The sequence below is a fragment of the Anolis carolinensis genome, chromosome 5, assembly GCF_035594765.1.
Source record: "Anolis carolinensis isolate JA03-04 chromosome 5, rAnoCar3.1.pri, whole genome shotgun sequence".
In the NCBI taxonomy this organism is placed as follows: Eukaryota; Metazoa; Chordata; class Lepidosauria; order Squamata; family Dactyloidae; genus Anolis; species Anolis carolinensis.
The window spans coordinates 100,842,106-100,858,075 of NC_085845.1; the positions used below are offsets into that span (position 1 = coordinate 100,842,106).

The 15,970-nt window shown below is 40.4% G+C and overlaps 2 protein-coding genes across 3 annotated transcripts in view; both read left to right on the forward strand.

Moving 5' to 3' along the window:
- Window positions 1-8,769, forward strand: part of LOC100561372 (uncharacterized) — an 80,084-nt gene extending 71,315 nt beyond the window's left edge. For both annotated transcript variants that reach the window (XM_008111347.3, XM_008111349.3), the window contains 2 exons: window positions 3,417-3,521; window positions 5,388-8,769. In XM_008111347.3, the coding sequence (XP_008109554.1) occupies window positions 3,417-3,521; window positions 5,388-5,542 (260 nt within the window). In that variant the 3' untranslated portion in view covers window positions 5,543-8,769. The remainder of the gene's footprint in view (window positions 1-3,416; window positions 3,522-5,387) is intronic.
- A 2,336-nt stretch (window positions 8,770-11,105) lies between these two features.
- The window catches only part of nobox (NOBOX oogenesis homeobox), a 29,582-nt gene continuing 24,717 nt past the window's right edge, over window positions 11,106-15,970 (forward strand). The window contains exons 1-2 of the mRNA XM_003221387.4: window positions 11,106-11,332; window positions 15,171-15,269. Of these exons, the coding sequence (XP_003221435.1) occupies window positions 11,281-11,332; window positions 15,171-15,269 (151 nt within the window). The 5' untranslated portion in view covers window positions 11,106-11,280. The remainder of the gene's footprint in view (window positions 11,333-15,170; window positions 15,270-15,970) is intronic.

Genomic DNA, 15,970 nt, shown 5'->3' on the forward strand with positions numbered 1-15,970 from the left:
TAAATTGTAGCAGTGAAGGCAAAAAAGAAAAAAACTCATAACCAACACTTGGTACTTTGCCCAGAAACTAATTTGTAGCCGGTACAATGATTTTAATATAGGTGTAACATGCTCCTCCTGTATGTACAAGTAATGAATTTTGAACTAAACTGGATTCCGGAACTTGGTACAGAGGTAAACCCAGAGGTCCTCAAACTTTTTAAGTAGAGGGCCGGTTCATGGTCCCTCAGGCTGTTGAGGGGCCGAATTATCATTTGAAAAAAAATACGAACAAATTCCTATGCACACTGCACATGTCTTGTTTGTAGTGCAAAAACAAAAAACAAAACAAAAAAACCCAACAACAACTATTTATTTATTTATTTACTACATTTATACCCCACCCTCTCTCAGAGCGACTTACAAGTTGTATGTACATACAATATATCAGGGGTCCCTAAACTTTTTAAACGGGACCAGTTCACGATCCTTCGGACCGTTGGAGGGCTGGACTATAGTTGGCCACCGAGCAATAATAATTAACAACAACAACAACAACAACAACAACAACAATAATAAAAAAGAGTTTTGGAAGAGACCCCTTGGGCCATTTAGTCCTATCCCTTTCTGCCTTTGTGCACTGAAAGCACAAGCAAAACACCCCTGAAAGATGGCCACCCAGCCTCAATGATGATGATGATGATGATGATGATGATAATAATAATAATAATAATAATAATAATAATAAGGGTTGTAAGAGAAGAAGAGACCCCTTGGGTCATTTAGCCCAACCCCCTTCTGCCCTTGTGTCATGGGGGCCGGATAAATGGCTTTGATGGGCCGCATCCGGCCCCCGGGCCTTAGTTTGGGGACCCCTGGGTAAACCAATATATATACTTATACAAAATAACTCTGTTTATTAATTGACATTTACATCGAAAAGACAAAAAGCAATGGCGGAGGAATCAGTCCCCTTTTGAGTCTGCCTGAGCTTTGTCTGCCAACCTCTTGGGCTCAAAATGGCCGGGTTTTGCACAACTTGTTCCACTGTTGGGTGGTTTGCCTCCATAGCAGGCGCCAGTACTCTGGTGTCTCCAGATCCAACTCCTTCAGCTTTTTGCAGGGCCCAAAATACATCTGGAAAAGCCATTCTGGGTATTCAGCATCTGGCTTGAGGGCCACTGGGAGCCCCTCCTTGTAGATGTGGGCACTCATGGCATGGCTGGTCAACAGAATAGGGCCTTTGCGATGCAGAGCCAGCCTCGGCCCAAGCCTGGAAGCAGCCATGCTGGCACGTGATGTCACTGACCACAGCATCACGCACTTATCCAATCTTAAGGAGTATACTGAAGCTGGTAACTAGCACTCCTGAATATCACAGGAGATCATTATAAGAGCAGAAGCTGGTAAAAAAGTGATGCTCCAGACTTTGTTCAGAATCAGCCAAAAGTATTTACGCAATTTAGACAAAGCCTGGTATCAACTTTTTCTATGTTTGGACTATTTCAAGTTCATTGTCATCACTGAGAAACATGAGAATTTAAACCCCAGTCTCCTTAAAGTCACCTGAGTGTCCCATCCCTTTCTGCAAGAAGTTACTTGGGAACAGACACAATGAAATGGATAGGTGTTGCAGCCTTGAACATTTCCTAAAAGGTCGCAGGGGCTCTGGGAATTATTGTTTTCCAGGAGGTTTGTTGTGGTTCTTCACCTCATGTCTTAGTTTTTTATCTGACACTTATGGGCAGGGGAAAGGTTGCCTTTTGCTTATGCCAGTTGCTCCTGGACATTGTGAAATCAAACCTTCATTTTACCTTCCAAAGCCTGACCAACCACTTTTTTAGATTTTCCTGAATAATGTTATTTGCAAAACTGAATGCATACAACATGGAAGAATATAGTTATTTTTATATTTTGAATCTCATTTTATGCAATGTGACTACTGCAAACTATCTTGGCAGGATAGTTTTATGCTGACAGGAGGTTTTAAAATGAAAAAGAAAGGGAAGAGAGACATTATTATTCAAAAGTGTCAACAATGAACCATTTGTGGCCTAGAACACTGATTTTGTGTAAACATGAGAAATTATGCTATGGCTAGTTACTGTACCAATCAGAGGAGCCAGGCACAAGAAGCTGCTGCTATGACCTGTGTTCTCAGACTCCCTACACTTTTCCAATATTGACATGTACAGTGCTAGAATTCTCCTGTTGGGAGGAAAGAGGTGTCATCCGCCTTACTTCAGAACCCCTTTTCTTCTTAGAACTTTGCATCCAGATAAACCTTATGGGTATTTCCCTCCACCTCCAATTACATAATAGTCTGAACATTACACAGCAGACATTCTTGCTTTTATAGATTCCTAATCCAAAATTCCACATATATACATTCAGGCCTTATCTCTTGTGAGCAAAGCATAAATGCCACTGTTTTGAGGTGTTTTTTTTTTATGGGAACTACAAATGTATGTATCCAGGTATTTCAAGATCTGAATGTGCATGTTACACGTGTCATAATCCCCAAATCAGCTTTCCTCAAAACACCTGCAATTCTGATATGTTAGTAGAAATTAGGCATGCATTTTTGTGGACAGTGCCTGGTGGAGCTGCAAAGTTCAAGTGCAATAAATAGCATAGAATCATGCATGTGTACATGCATATATTATACATACCATAATAATAATAATAACAACAACAACAACAACAACTCGTAGTGGACTCACAACGGGGACTCGTAGTGGCTCACACGCGGATAAGCCCAATACAGTCATATAATATCATAAAATCAACAATTAAGACATCAAGCAACACATTTAAAAACAAATTAAACAAGTCATAGTTTAAAATAGGCATAATTAAAATATTAAACAATCATCCTAGGCATTAAAAGGTCCAATATAGGACCACAGTCTGGGCAACAGTCAAAACTGATGGAGTGTCTATTACAGAATAGGATATGCACCAAACAGATACAACAAGTAGGGAAGATAAATCTGAACGGAAATCAAACTATAAAGTGACAGGGCAAGTTTCCAATATGGTTATGGGCCAGGTTATAACGGACTTGTTTACTCAAAAGCACAATGGAACAGCCATGTTTTTAATTGCTTCCGGAAGACAGGGTTGGTGCTAACCTAATCTCCCTGGGGAGGGAATTCCAGAGCCGAGGATCCACCGCAGAGAAGGCCCTGTCCCACGTCCCCACCAACCGCATTTGCGAAGGTGGAGGAAGCGAGAGAAGGGCCTCCCCAGAACTGAAAGATCGCACAGGTTCATAGGGGAAGATGCGGTCACATCTACATAAGTTAGAATAGCTCTGCATGTCTATGTTCAAATGTTCTATTTTTCCCACTGGGGACTACTCCCAACCCATTTGAATTATCTTAACAACAATGTACCTGACAATTAACCACCCCATGTTCCCATCAAATTCACAGATACACCTCAAGTTCAGTGTGTGAAATCTTACAAAGCCCGAGAGAATGATGAGTTGGCACTAGAGAAAGCTGATATAATCATTGTCTTACGGCATACTACTGATGGTGAGTAGATACAGCAATGCTGGGAACTTTGGGGTATAGAAAGTTCATTGTGAACTTGATTTCTCAGGGAAGGATCTTTTGAACCTAGATCTTCACTTGCAGGACTATGAAGAACAGAATGGAGTGTTATTTTAGTCCAGGGCACACATGACATACCCTGATTGTCTCATCCTGGGCTTTGTTGGCTTGTTTTTAATTTAATACACCTGTAAGAGGCTGTAGAAATTACAAGCATACTGGGGATGTTTAAACCACTCCTGTGGTTTCAGTTAAAGTAGCTTTCATTGTAAATCCCAAATGAATGCCAAAAATGACATTCATTGTAAATCCCCTTGATTCCTGAGACAGAATCATTAAGAAATGAAGTATACTATCATTAAACTTCATTCTATCCAACATTAACAACTAATTAACTCCCAAGGTCTAATTAATTAATTAGGAGAAAACTTGTTACAATAATAAAGTAACTGTTCTCACTTATAATGTTGCTTTTGATATATAACTTTTTTCTGCTCTCTTTAAAAATGCTACAAGCAGTTGTAACTTTACTTGTCAATTGTTGCTAACCACCCTGAGTCCCTACGGTGAGATAGGACAGGATATAAGTAAAGTTTTATTATATAAGTTTTATTATTACCAAGTACTGTTATACACCCCTGCATTACAAACAAACAAAAATCAAGAAACTGTACTGGGGTGAGATTACTAACCAATCCTTCCCCTATCCATTACATGATTCACATAATCGGCAAATAAAGTTGTTTGGATTGGCATCCTAGAGTATAACGCCCATTCAAAACTTTTGCTACATTAATGCTATGTGAAGTTACTGGCAAGAGTCATGTCTTCTACCAAGTTCTCTAGTTGCTGCTTTTTAGTTGCATGTTATTCCTGAGATCTGTCTCACATCTTCCACTCAACCTCAGAATTGTCTTCAAAAAGCTTCCTCAGAATCTTCTTAGTCATAAGTTTATCAGGGCAGAATACTTCAACTGTTATAAAGAGAACTCAGCAAAAAGCACAAGAACTCAACAAAGAGAAGGAAGAAACTTAAGCAACTGGGGATAGCCCATGGTCTTTGATATCTCGACCATAACGCACAAAGTATGGAAAATAAAGAAGATGAACTTGAACTCTTAGTTTAATAAAAACAAATATGGTATAACAAGCATCACTGAAACCTGATGGGATGACTCTCATTATTGGGATGTATTAATTGAGGGGTAGAACTTATTTCGGAAAAACAGACCAAACAGGAAAGGAGAAAGGTGTTTGTGAGGAGGTCCATGACATAAATCCTGGAAGTCAGGTTGAAAGTATCTGGATAAAAATTAAGAGGGAAAAATAACAGGATATTGGGAGGAGGATCTTCCAAGCCAGACTAAGGACCAAATTATTCAGAAAGGAGAGCTGTAGTGGTAATGAGGTGTTTCAATTATAGAATCATAGAATTCTGATATTTGTTGGAAGACAAACTTTGGTAAAAATATCATGTCCAACAAATATTTAATTTGCCTTGCAGACAGTTTCATTGTCCAAAAGGTAGACGGGGCAATAAGGGAATTAGTCATTTTAGATCTGATCCTAACCGATAGTGAAAGACCTGGTAAATGGGGTGGATGTAGTGGGTTCCTTAGGTGCAAGTGATCATATTCTGTTGGCAGTGTTTATTATTATTATTTGGTTATTATGTATTATGTTTTTATTCTTGCTTTGGTTTTGTATTTATTTTTGTAAGCAACCCTTTTGTAGAGGGGATCTTATTGCATGTCAGATAAAATGGTTGTTTTACTGAATAATTATATGCCAATAACAGTAATTCAGCATTATTAGCCTGTTCATACTTAGCTTCTTCTCTCTTTCCAGGCTGGATAGAAGGCATGAAACTCTCAGATGGAGAGAGAGGTTGGTTTCCTTCTGATCACGTGGAATTCATCTCTTGTAAGCATGTGCGGCAGATGAATCTGAGAGAGGAACAACGTGTTAAGAATGCCAAACAACAAGTCTTTCACAGAAAGTAGAGTCATTGCTCCTTTCTCCCTGGTGTAGCCTCCTGACCAAACTGCAGCATTTGATTTTCTCTAATGAAGATGGCTGCAAAGGCTAACAAACTGGACGTAAAGACATTATGCATAACAATGGAAAAATGGCTTTCCGCATGGTGCTTCACTGGGACTAGAAAGCTATTGTTGTTAACTGCTGTGAAGCTGACTTCAACTTATGACACCCCTATGGATGAGAAATCTCCAAGTCACCCTGTCATGAACAGCCTGCTCTGGTCCTGCTTCTTTGATAAGATTATCTCCAATTGGAATGTGCCCTTCCTCTTTCCCTACTGCCTTCTACTTTACCATTATTGGTTTTTCTACTGAATGATGTCTTGTTAAGATACAGCCAAAGTACAACAATCTCTACATATACTTTGGTATGGTGGATGCAAGGAAGACAAAAGAAAGATGGAAACTGAGTTTTAGGACTTGGGGAACCTATTCTTGACTCTTACGATATTCAAAGAACTTTGCTTCAGATTTTGCTCTGCAATATGAGTCAAAATGTTAATATCTCAAAGTGCTTTGAATACATATCAGAGAAAATGTTAGAGAAAATATGTTTTATTATTGTGGAAATACTTTTTCCATTTGAAATAACTTGTTTTAATTGACAGGCATGTTCCACCAAAGAAGAAATACTTACTGGTATATAAAAGTGTCCAATTTCCCTTAAGATGTTACCTGCTGGCAACAGAATTAGCCCCAGCATTCTAGTAATGACCTTGCTTATGTGCCTTTCAATGTTGCATCTCTCTGTCACCAGCACATACACAAGTTAAGGCATGAAACTTGGCTCACCGCTTATTCTGAAATGAAAATACGTTACCTATTATTCCTGCTGTGGTGCAGGGCTAGGGAAAAAGGGAAATTCAGTGTTGGCTGAGATCAGACAGGAAAAGACAATATACTTACCACATCCTTCTCTCTCTCCTCCAGAAATACTCTTAAAATATACTGTACCTAAGGTTCTCAGGCCTCATCTACACTGCCTTATATCCCAGGATCTTATCCCAGATTATCTGCTTTAAACTGGAATATGAGTCTCCACTGCCAAATAATCTGGGATAAGAAGATAAACTGGGTTCAGATCCTGGGATACAGGGGCAGTGTAGAAGGGGCCTCCATTTCAAGAAATTGGGATCTTAAAAGTCTGTGTGGGTAAGGTAATGTTTATGTACTTCTCATAGTCATTCCATCCAACTGATAGGGTGCTGCTAGAAAAGAATCCCAAATGATTCTTTTCTATTCGGTACAGTCAGAATGGCTCTTATGTATAATACACCCTTAAATATGTATATAAAGAGTCTGCCAAGACAGACTTTGAGATGATAAAGAAACTGCCTTTTTTATAAAAAGATGCTGCTCAGTTGTAGAAATTGCCAGTTGGAGTGAGCAGAATATAATGGGAAAGACCTCTGTTTGAAATGCTAGACAGCCACTATCAATAGAAGTAAAGATATACTAATAGAGTTGTTATTCATGTGTTCCTAGACACTGTAATCATTTGTACAGAGTTTGCAGGCCATAAACTCAGGAGGCAGGGCTATCTTTTCTTTACAATCAGTTGTTCAAGTCAGCACTCCCTGAGAAACAAAACAGCCTGGGATAGGCTTGAAGAGAATATTTGTCTTCTGCTTATGTATGATCTTACAAACACACCAGTGAAATCAATGGGATTTAGGACCATCTAACGCCAAGTAGGAGTTGTGCCTGTGCTAACTTTGGAAACCACATTTTTTCAAAATATAGATACATAGCCTTCTTATATGCAGATTTTCTTTGTGGGTCTGTAGATAGTTTGTAGATTGTGCTTCTTCATCAGTTTCCCTATGTGGTCAGTGGTTCATACATGTTCTTATCATACATCAAGGGAACCACTGACCGCATAGGGAAAGTGATGAAGAAACACAACCTACAAACTATTTACAGACCCACTAAGAAAATCCAACAAATGTTACCTTCAGCAAAGAACAAGAGTCTACTGTATACCATACAGCTGTGGACAAATCTTCATAGAGACCACCAAACGCAGCATTGCCCAGACACAAATCGAGGAACATGAAAGGCACTGCAGACTAATTCAGCCAGAGAAGTCAGCCATAGCAGAGCACTTGATGAACCAACCTGGATACAACATATTATTTAAAAACACAGAAATGCTGGACCAGTCTGATAGCCATCATGTTAGATTACACACGCATGTGGACAATTTGAACAGAAATGAGGAAACCATGAAACTGAACAAAATCTGGCTACCAGTATTAAAAACAACTTTAAAATCAGGACAGTAAATAAAGAACAACACTCTGAAAACTGAGGAATTCCAAACATGAAACATTCAGGGCCAGCTAACACCTCCCAAAAAAGGATTTCCCCAGGCAGTAAGCAGGCAGGCCTTGATGCTGCATGGCTTTTCAATGCTAATCAAGGTGATTAACTGCAACATTCATGCTTGCTCATAATGACCAACTTTAAATACTGGCATAGTTTGGGGACAATGACAGATGAATATGGAAGTTGTAGTTCATCTGCATCCAGAGACCACAGTAAACCTCACAAACAGAGGCTCCTTCTACACTTCCATATAAAATCCAAATGATCTGCTTTGAATTGGCTTATATGGCAGTGTAGACTCATATAATGCAATTCAAAGCAGATAATGTGCATTATCTGCTTTGATAATCTGGATTTTATCTTTATATTTCTGTATACTTCTGTGTACTAAACTAAGGGTTGTAAAACATAGGGGTGTGTATATATATATATATCTATTTTGGTGAATTATGTACAGTTATTAGTATGTACTTATGTTTATATTTAGAAATACAAGTAGCACTGAAATGCTTTGAATTGGAGCAGGACCAAGCAAGTGCAACTAAGTTAAAAAGACAGCAGTATATCTGAAACAGCTTACCGGTGTCTATTACGAGAAGATTTATTGACCACTGGCTAAAGAAGAAAACAATCACACATCAGGAGACTGTTATAGACTACATTTAAAGGAATACAACCTGATGAAGGATCCCCCGAAAGAAGGATTATGTACCCAGGATTACCTGGTGTTGTGTTGTATATATATCAGATTTATATGGGTTATGTTGTTTAAGTTCAATAGATGGATGAGGTTGTCTAACACATCCTAGAATATATTTGGCAATAATAGATATACTTTAAGACAAATACACACATTTACGGTACTCTGAATGAGATTATTTACATTAGTATTTCCTTATTGACTACTATTTATTTATTTATTTATTTATTTACAGTTCTTTTATCCCACCTTTCTCAACCCCGGAGGGGACTCAAGGCGGCTTCACAACATAAGCAATGCCTTTAAAAACATAGTACAATAAAAACTGCACTATTAAAACAATTAAAAGTATTTGAATCCATACAACAAGTTAAATCATGTGATCCGTCTGCATAGTCTGGGGCCATTCCATAAGTTAATTACACATCTTTTGTATCTATTGCACTAGATTTTTGAAGGTTTGGTCAAAGAGCCACATCTTCACTTTTTTGTGGAAGCTCAGGAAGGAGGGAGCTGATGGGGAGGGAGTTCCATAGGCAAGGGGCCACCACTGAGAAGGCTTTGTATCTCGTCTCTGCCAATTGCATGTGCGAAGAAGGCGGAGTTGAGAGTAAGGCCTCTCCAGAGGATCTTAAACTCCAAGATGGTTCATAGAACTAGAACTACGTGCACAAAGTAGTGAGAACTAAGACTGTTTGGAAATCTGATTATTTATACCATTCGCTTAGCAATCTGGATTTTATGTCAGTGTGGATCTAGCTTATGAGGTTCTGGGTAAAAAAGTTATTTGGGACCCTTCCACAAAGCCATATAACCCAGAATATCAAGGCAGATAATCCACATCTGCTTTTTTTTGTATATATCTTTATTGAGGATTTTACATTATAAAAAAATGAAAGAAAAGAAATGCAAATCACCATATTTTGCAGCGAAAGGGGAACCCTTTTTTATAGGTAGAAAGTAGGAAGTAAGAAGAAAGAGAAAAGAAATATATATGTATACACGTACATACCCATACCCATCCAAACCTATATATATATATATGTAAATCTAAAAAAAAAAGAAAAAGAAAAAATAATTAAAAAAATTAAAAACAAAAGAGGAAAGATAATACTAATAACAATAAAGTAAAAATTTAATTTAAAAAAGGAAAAAAATAGGTTGTAGACTTCCATCTGTCTTTTACTGGCTCTTCATAATCTTTTCAAAGAAATATATTTATTGGCAAAACGCCATGTCCCTACGTCCTCCTTAATCTCTAAGGTTGTGTCGGTTCAGCAGATAAGATCAAACTTCATCTGTTTTAAATAATCCTTTACCAGGTCCCAGTTCGTTTCTTTCTTTGGTAAACCTTGATTTGGGGATAACCAATAAGTAAGTCTATCCATGTTCATTATCTCTATGACTCTGTTTAGCCAATCCTCCTTTTTTGGAATCTCCTTTTGTCTCCAAATCCTAGCATATGTTATCCTTGCAGCTGTAATCAAATAATTGAACAGAATCTCTTTATTCTTGTCGTCCTCAATCCACATCTGCTTTGAACTGGGTTATCTGAGTCCATACTGCCATATAACCCAGTTCAGAGCAGATAATGTGGGATTTTATACAGCTGTGTGGAAGGGGCCAGAGCAGATTAAGAGGAAAGCGAGAAAATAACATTAGAAATGGACGATGGGCTCACTGTATCTGTGGAGATTGGGTTTCTGAAACTCGGGGCCCTTCCACACATCCCTATTATCTCAGAATATTAAGGCAGAATAACCCACAATAGCTGTTTTGAACTGACCTATCTGAGGGCCCTTCCACACAGTCCCATATCCCAGAATATCAAGGCAGAAAATCCCACAATATCTGCTTTGAACTGGGTTATCTGAGTCCACACTCAAATAATGTGCGATTTTCTGCCTTGATATTCTGGGATATAGGGCTGTGTGGAAGGTCCCTGTGTCCACACGGTCCTATATCCCAGTTCAGAGCAGATAATATGGGATTTTATTCAGCTGTGCTAAGGGAGCACCAGAAGGATGGGCTCCCTTTCTGGCCTTTGCATTGGAAAGACAGGAGCCCCCAGATGGCATAGTGGACTAAGTGACTTGAAGGTTGGGTTGCTGATCTGAAAGCTGCCAGGTTCGAATCCCACCCGGGGAGAGCGCGGATGAGCTCCCTCTATCAGCTCCAGCTCCATGCGGGGACATGAGAGAAAGCCTCCCACAAGGATGGTAAAAACATCAAAACATCTGGGCGTCCCCTGGGTGACGTCCTTGCAGACGGCCAATTCTCTCACTCCAGAAGCAACTCAAGTTGCTCCTGACACGAAAAAAAAATTGGAAAGACCAGCAGTTGAGGGAGACAGCCGAGAACTGTCTACCCATATTTCCTCCTGTGGAAGCCAGTCTTTCTAATACAAGCAGCAACCGTTACAGAGAAATCTCTTTTCGCCTTATGCGGCTGTACAGGGGGGGAAAGCACGGAAAGAAAGTCTCCAGGCGCAGAGTTGAAGCGACTCCTGTCCCGAACGCGAGGGATCCTTTTCGGCCGCGCAACTGGCGAGACGCGTTGTACGCATGCGCCGTCCCGGCTGTCCTTGAGAGGGCGCGCTGGAGAGCGGCGCCGGGCGTGGAGAGCGGGAGCATACCCTGCGCACGAGGACGTCGCGAGGCGCGCGGGAAAGGGAATGGCGCTCAGCTCGACGAGGCACGCGCCGGAGCCCGCTTTCCAAGACGCGGGTAAAGGGCGGGGAGGGAGTGGGAGAGTCCCTGCCTGAAGCCCTTCTCAAACCCCTCAGCGTTTGCTTTCTCCCTTCGGGAATCCCCCAGGCCCCAAGTAGTTTCAGTGCCCAGTGGGACGTCTTTATAGCCTTTAATTGCTCCTGGGACTCCCCGCGTTTTGGCCTGGAGGCTTCCTCTGCCCGCTGAGGAGAAGCAGCAACCCACCATGGAATGGGCTCCATCTTGTTTGTAGCGCTGCTTCTGCAACACTGGGAGCCCCTCCAGACCCCAAGAATTGGCAACAGTGAAAGGTTTCAGAACGCCTCCCTTTTACACACATCTGTTAGGGAATTCTCCCAAAATAGCAGAGCATCCAAAATTACAAACAGGATACTTATTTGAGCAGTCAGCTCAGAGCAAGCAGAAAGGTGAAGTGTTGTGTGGCTGCAAAAAAACTTAGAGCTTAGCAGGCAATGTGCAGTGTTTTATCTTTCAAGTTACAAAAGATTAGAACGACATTGGGTTGCTGTGAGTTTCCTGGGTTGTATGGCCATGTTCCAGAAGCATTCCCTCCTGACATTTTGCCCACATCTATGGCAAGCATCCTCAGAGGTTGTGAGGTCTGTTGGAAACTAGTCAACCGGTTTTATATATCTGGAATGTCCAAGGTGGGAGAAAGAACTCTTGTCTGCCTGAGGCAAGTGTGAATGTTTCAATTAGCATTGAATAGCCTTGCAGTTTTAAAGCCTGCCTGGGGATAATCTTTGTTGGGAGGTGTTAGCTGGCCCTGATTGTTTCTTTGTCAAGAAATATCCAAACACAATGAAGGTTCAAAACATATAAACACAGTATGTATATTAGAGCATCATATACATTTACATTTGTTTCTTATCTGGAATTCCCCTGTTTTCTGAGTGTTTTTCATTTACTGTCTTGATTTTAGAGTTACTACTGGTTGCCAGATTTTGTTCATTTTCATAGTTTCCTCCTTTCTGTTGAAATTGTCCACGTGCTTCTGAATTTCTGTGACTTCTCTGGGTAGTCTGACATGATTTTACTGTCTAAAATCAGGACAGTAAATATAGAGTAACACTCAGAAAACTCATACCAGACAAGAAACAATCAGGGCCACCCAACAAAGGATCCCCCCAGGCAGGAAACAGCAATGCTTTAAAGCTGCAAGGCTATTCGATGCTAATTGTAACATTGGCACTTATCTCAGGCAGACAAGAGTTCTTTCTCCCACTCTGGTCATTACACAGATATATAAACCCCACTTGCCTAGTTTCCAGCAGACCTCACAACCTCTGAGGATGCCTGCCATAGATGTGGGTGATATGTCAGGAGATAATGCTTCTGGAACATGGCCACCCAACCTGGAAAGCTCACAGCATCCCAGTGATTCCAGCCATGAAAGCCTTCAACAATACAAAAAAACTACATTTCTTGATAAGAAAGAATTGAGTTTGAGCTTCTCTCTAACTCCATAACTTCTTAAGATCCAAAACACGAAGGGAAAACCTCCAAACACAACATGGGCCATCCAGTCCAACCCCCTGCCAAGAAGCAGGAAATCGCATTCAAAGCACCCCCAACAGATGGCCATCCAGTCTCTGCTTAAAAGCCTCCAAAGAAGGAGCCTCCACCACAGTCCAGGGGAGAGAGTTCCACTGCCGAACAGCTCTCACAGTGAGGAAGTTCTTCCTGATGTTCAGATGGAATCTCCTTTCCTGTAGTTTGAAGCCATTGTTCTGCGTCCTAATCTGCAGGGCAGCAGAAAACAAGCTTGCTCCCTCCTCCCTATGACTTCCCTTCACGTATTTGTACATGGCTATCATGTCTCCTCTCGGCCTTCTCTTTTGCAGGCTAAACATGCCTAGTTCTTTAAGCCCCTCCTCATAAGACTTGTTCTCCAGACCCTTGATCATTTTAGTTGCCCTCCTCTGGATGCTTTCCAGCTTGTCAACATCTCCCTTCAACTGTGGTGCCCAGAACTGGACACAGTATTCCAGGTGTGGTCTGACCAAAGCAGAATAGAGGGGTAGCATGACTTCCCTGAATCTAGACGCTATACCCCTATTTATGCAGGCCAGAATCCTGTTGGCTTTTTTAGGAGCCGCATCACATTGTAGGCTCATGTTTAACTTGTCCACGAGGACTCCGAGATCTTTTTCACACATACTGCTATCTAGCCAGGTGTCCCCCATTCTGTATCTTTGCATTCCATTTTTTCTGCCTAAGTGGAGTATCTTGCATTTGTCCCTGTTGAACTTCATTTTGTTAGTTTCAAATGTCTTACAGGGTTATGGGGTGTGAGTGTGCTTGTTGAGGAGGCCCCGGGGCTTTAGATCTTTTCTGGCATAGCATGCAGAATATTGTAATAGAAAGAAATTTTGGGTGGATCCAGGGACAGAGTCTTGTGCAAGACCTGTTAATTCCCATGAGGTTTACAGGAATTGAGATCTATCTGGTGTTACGAAATACTGTAAAGCAAATCAAACTTTTAAAGCCACAAAGCCCTTTTTGAAGGAAAAGTTTCTTGTGAGGCCCCAATAAAATTGAACACAGGGGCCGCATTGCATTTTAAAATTTGACAGATGGGTCAGACCAGTGGCAGATGGATGGATAATGTTTGTGTAAACTAATTTAAAAAAAACCATTAACAAATTCCTATGCACAATGCACATACTTTGCAGTGCAGAAAGACAGAACAAACAATACAATATTTAAAACGAAGAACAATTTTAACCAACATAGACTTAACAGTAAATACTTAACTGTATTTCAGTGGAAGTCCTTAGCGACCATCCAGCTTTGCAGTAACAACAATAATAGGAGCAATTCCAGGGGCCAACCCAGTCCAACCTGTTTCTGCCATGCAGGAAAACCACAGTCAAAACAGCAGTGCAGAAGCCCCACAGGCTATGCCAGTGGCAATAGAGCTCCAGAGGCTGCATGCTTCCGAAGCAGAGGGGAGTAGAACAAAATAGAAATAGGATATTGTATTGGAAAAAGAGCATAGTTGTTTTCCCAAAGTGAAGCACTCACTCTCTTTTGGAAAGATACAACTGCATTTGCTCACATTAAGCCTATATTAGTATTTCCCTTTCATATTTTCCTTGCTTTTCTTCACATTCTTGAAATTAAGATGTAAACTTCTTGTGTAAGATCAGCAGTGTTTTTATTTTGTTTCTTTTTTGCTTGCATTGACATAATGCAGGTGTTTTTGCTTGGCAGCATGCAAAGAAGAATATGAAAAACAAGAAGGGAAAAGACTGAGAAAGCTACCATGCACAGCATTTTGTTCAAAGTGAGAAACTTGTGAATGCAGTTGGAACTGGGATGAATGTAGCAGTATTTCCACACACTGCAGCCATAGATGATGAGTCTCAGAAAAACTCGGAGAAGGAAAGGGACATTGACATTACAAAGGAAGAAGAGAGGGATAGACTCTATTATATAGATAAGGAGATTGAATCATTTGTTACACAACCATCAGTGTCGGATACTCACCAGCTCTGTTGCCCATCTATATGCAAGCATCTATCTACCTGTTTTAGTAATTTGAACACAGATATCCCCATTCAAGAAGCTGAGCCAAACCAACAACATACAAACCAGCCCAAACCCCAGGGTCAAGCAAGCTTTAATGTTACAGAAAAAGAAACAATGGAAAAATGAAGCAATAGCATTCTTGCAGCAGGTGCACTAGAGGACATACATATACCAGAGTACATCCAGGATTTGAATCAGAACCTAAGTTTCAATCATGCTACATGCAGGTCAACCAGAAATGCTGCAGTGAACTGCACAGATCTGCAGTTATACAATCTTTTGTCATTTTCCATATTTGAAGGCAATCCAGATGCAACTGAGAAAAAGGAAAATTCTCCAGAAACTCCAGAAGAACCTGTTCCACCTGCCCGAAAAAAGACACGAACATTCTACAGTGCTGGTAGGATATTAAAAATCAATTTGTACAGTCACACATTTTGGAGATCTAGCAGTCTGGAAAATCTTTAGGGCAGTTATTATAGCAGTTGTTTCCTTGTGATCAGGAGAGATATTTTGTGAGATTGTTTTGTTTACAATTACAGTAGAGTCTCACTTATCCAAGCCTCGCTTATCCAAGCCTCTGGATTATCCAAGCCATTTTTGTAGTCAATGTTTTCAATATATCATGATATTTTGGTGCTAAATTTGTAAATACAGTAATCACTACATAGCATTACTGTTTATTGAACCACTTTTTCTGTCAAATTTATTGTATAACATGATGTTTTGGTGCTTAATTTGTAAAATCATAACCTAATTTGATGTTTAATAGGCTTTTCCTTAATCCCTCCTTATTATCCAAGATATTCGCTTATCCAAGCTTCTGCCGGCCCATTTAGCTTGGATAAGTGAGACTCTACTGTACTCTGAACATGGGGAGAGTGTACATCAGGTGACATAATAGTTCTTTCCTACTCTCAACCTGAAGGCACTTTTTTACATCTTCTGCACAGTTCAGATTTTCATAGATATGCCCTAATGTGAAACTGTTTTTTTCTAGCCCTGGCTTGATTGAACCTTGTAGCTATGAGCCCCCAACATCCAGTGCTTATAAAATAAAGAATTAAGGACTTGGATTTGGCTTCATGGGCCACCCAACAA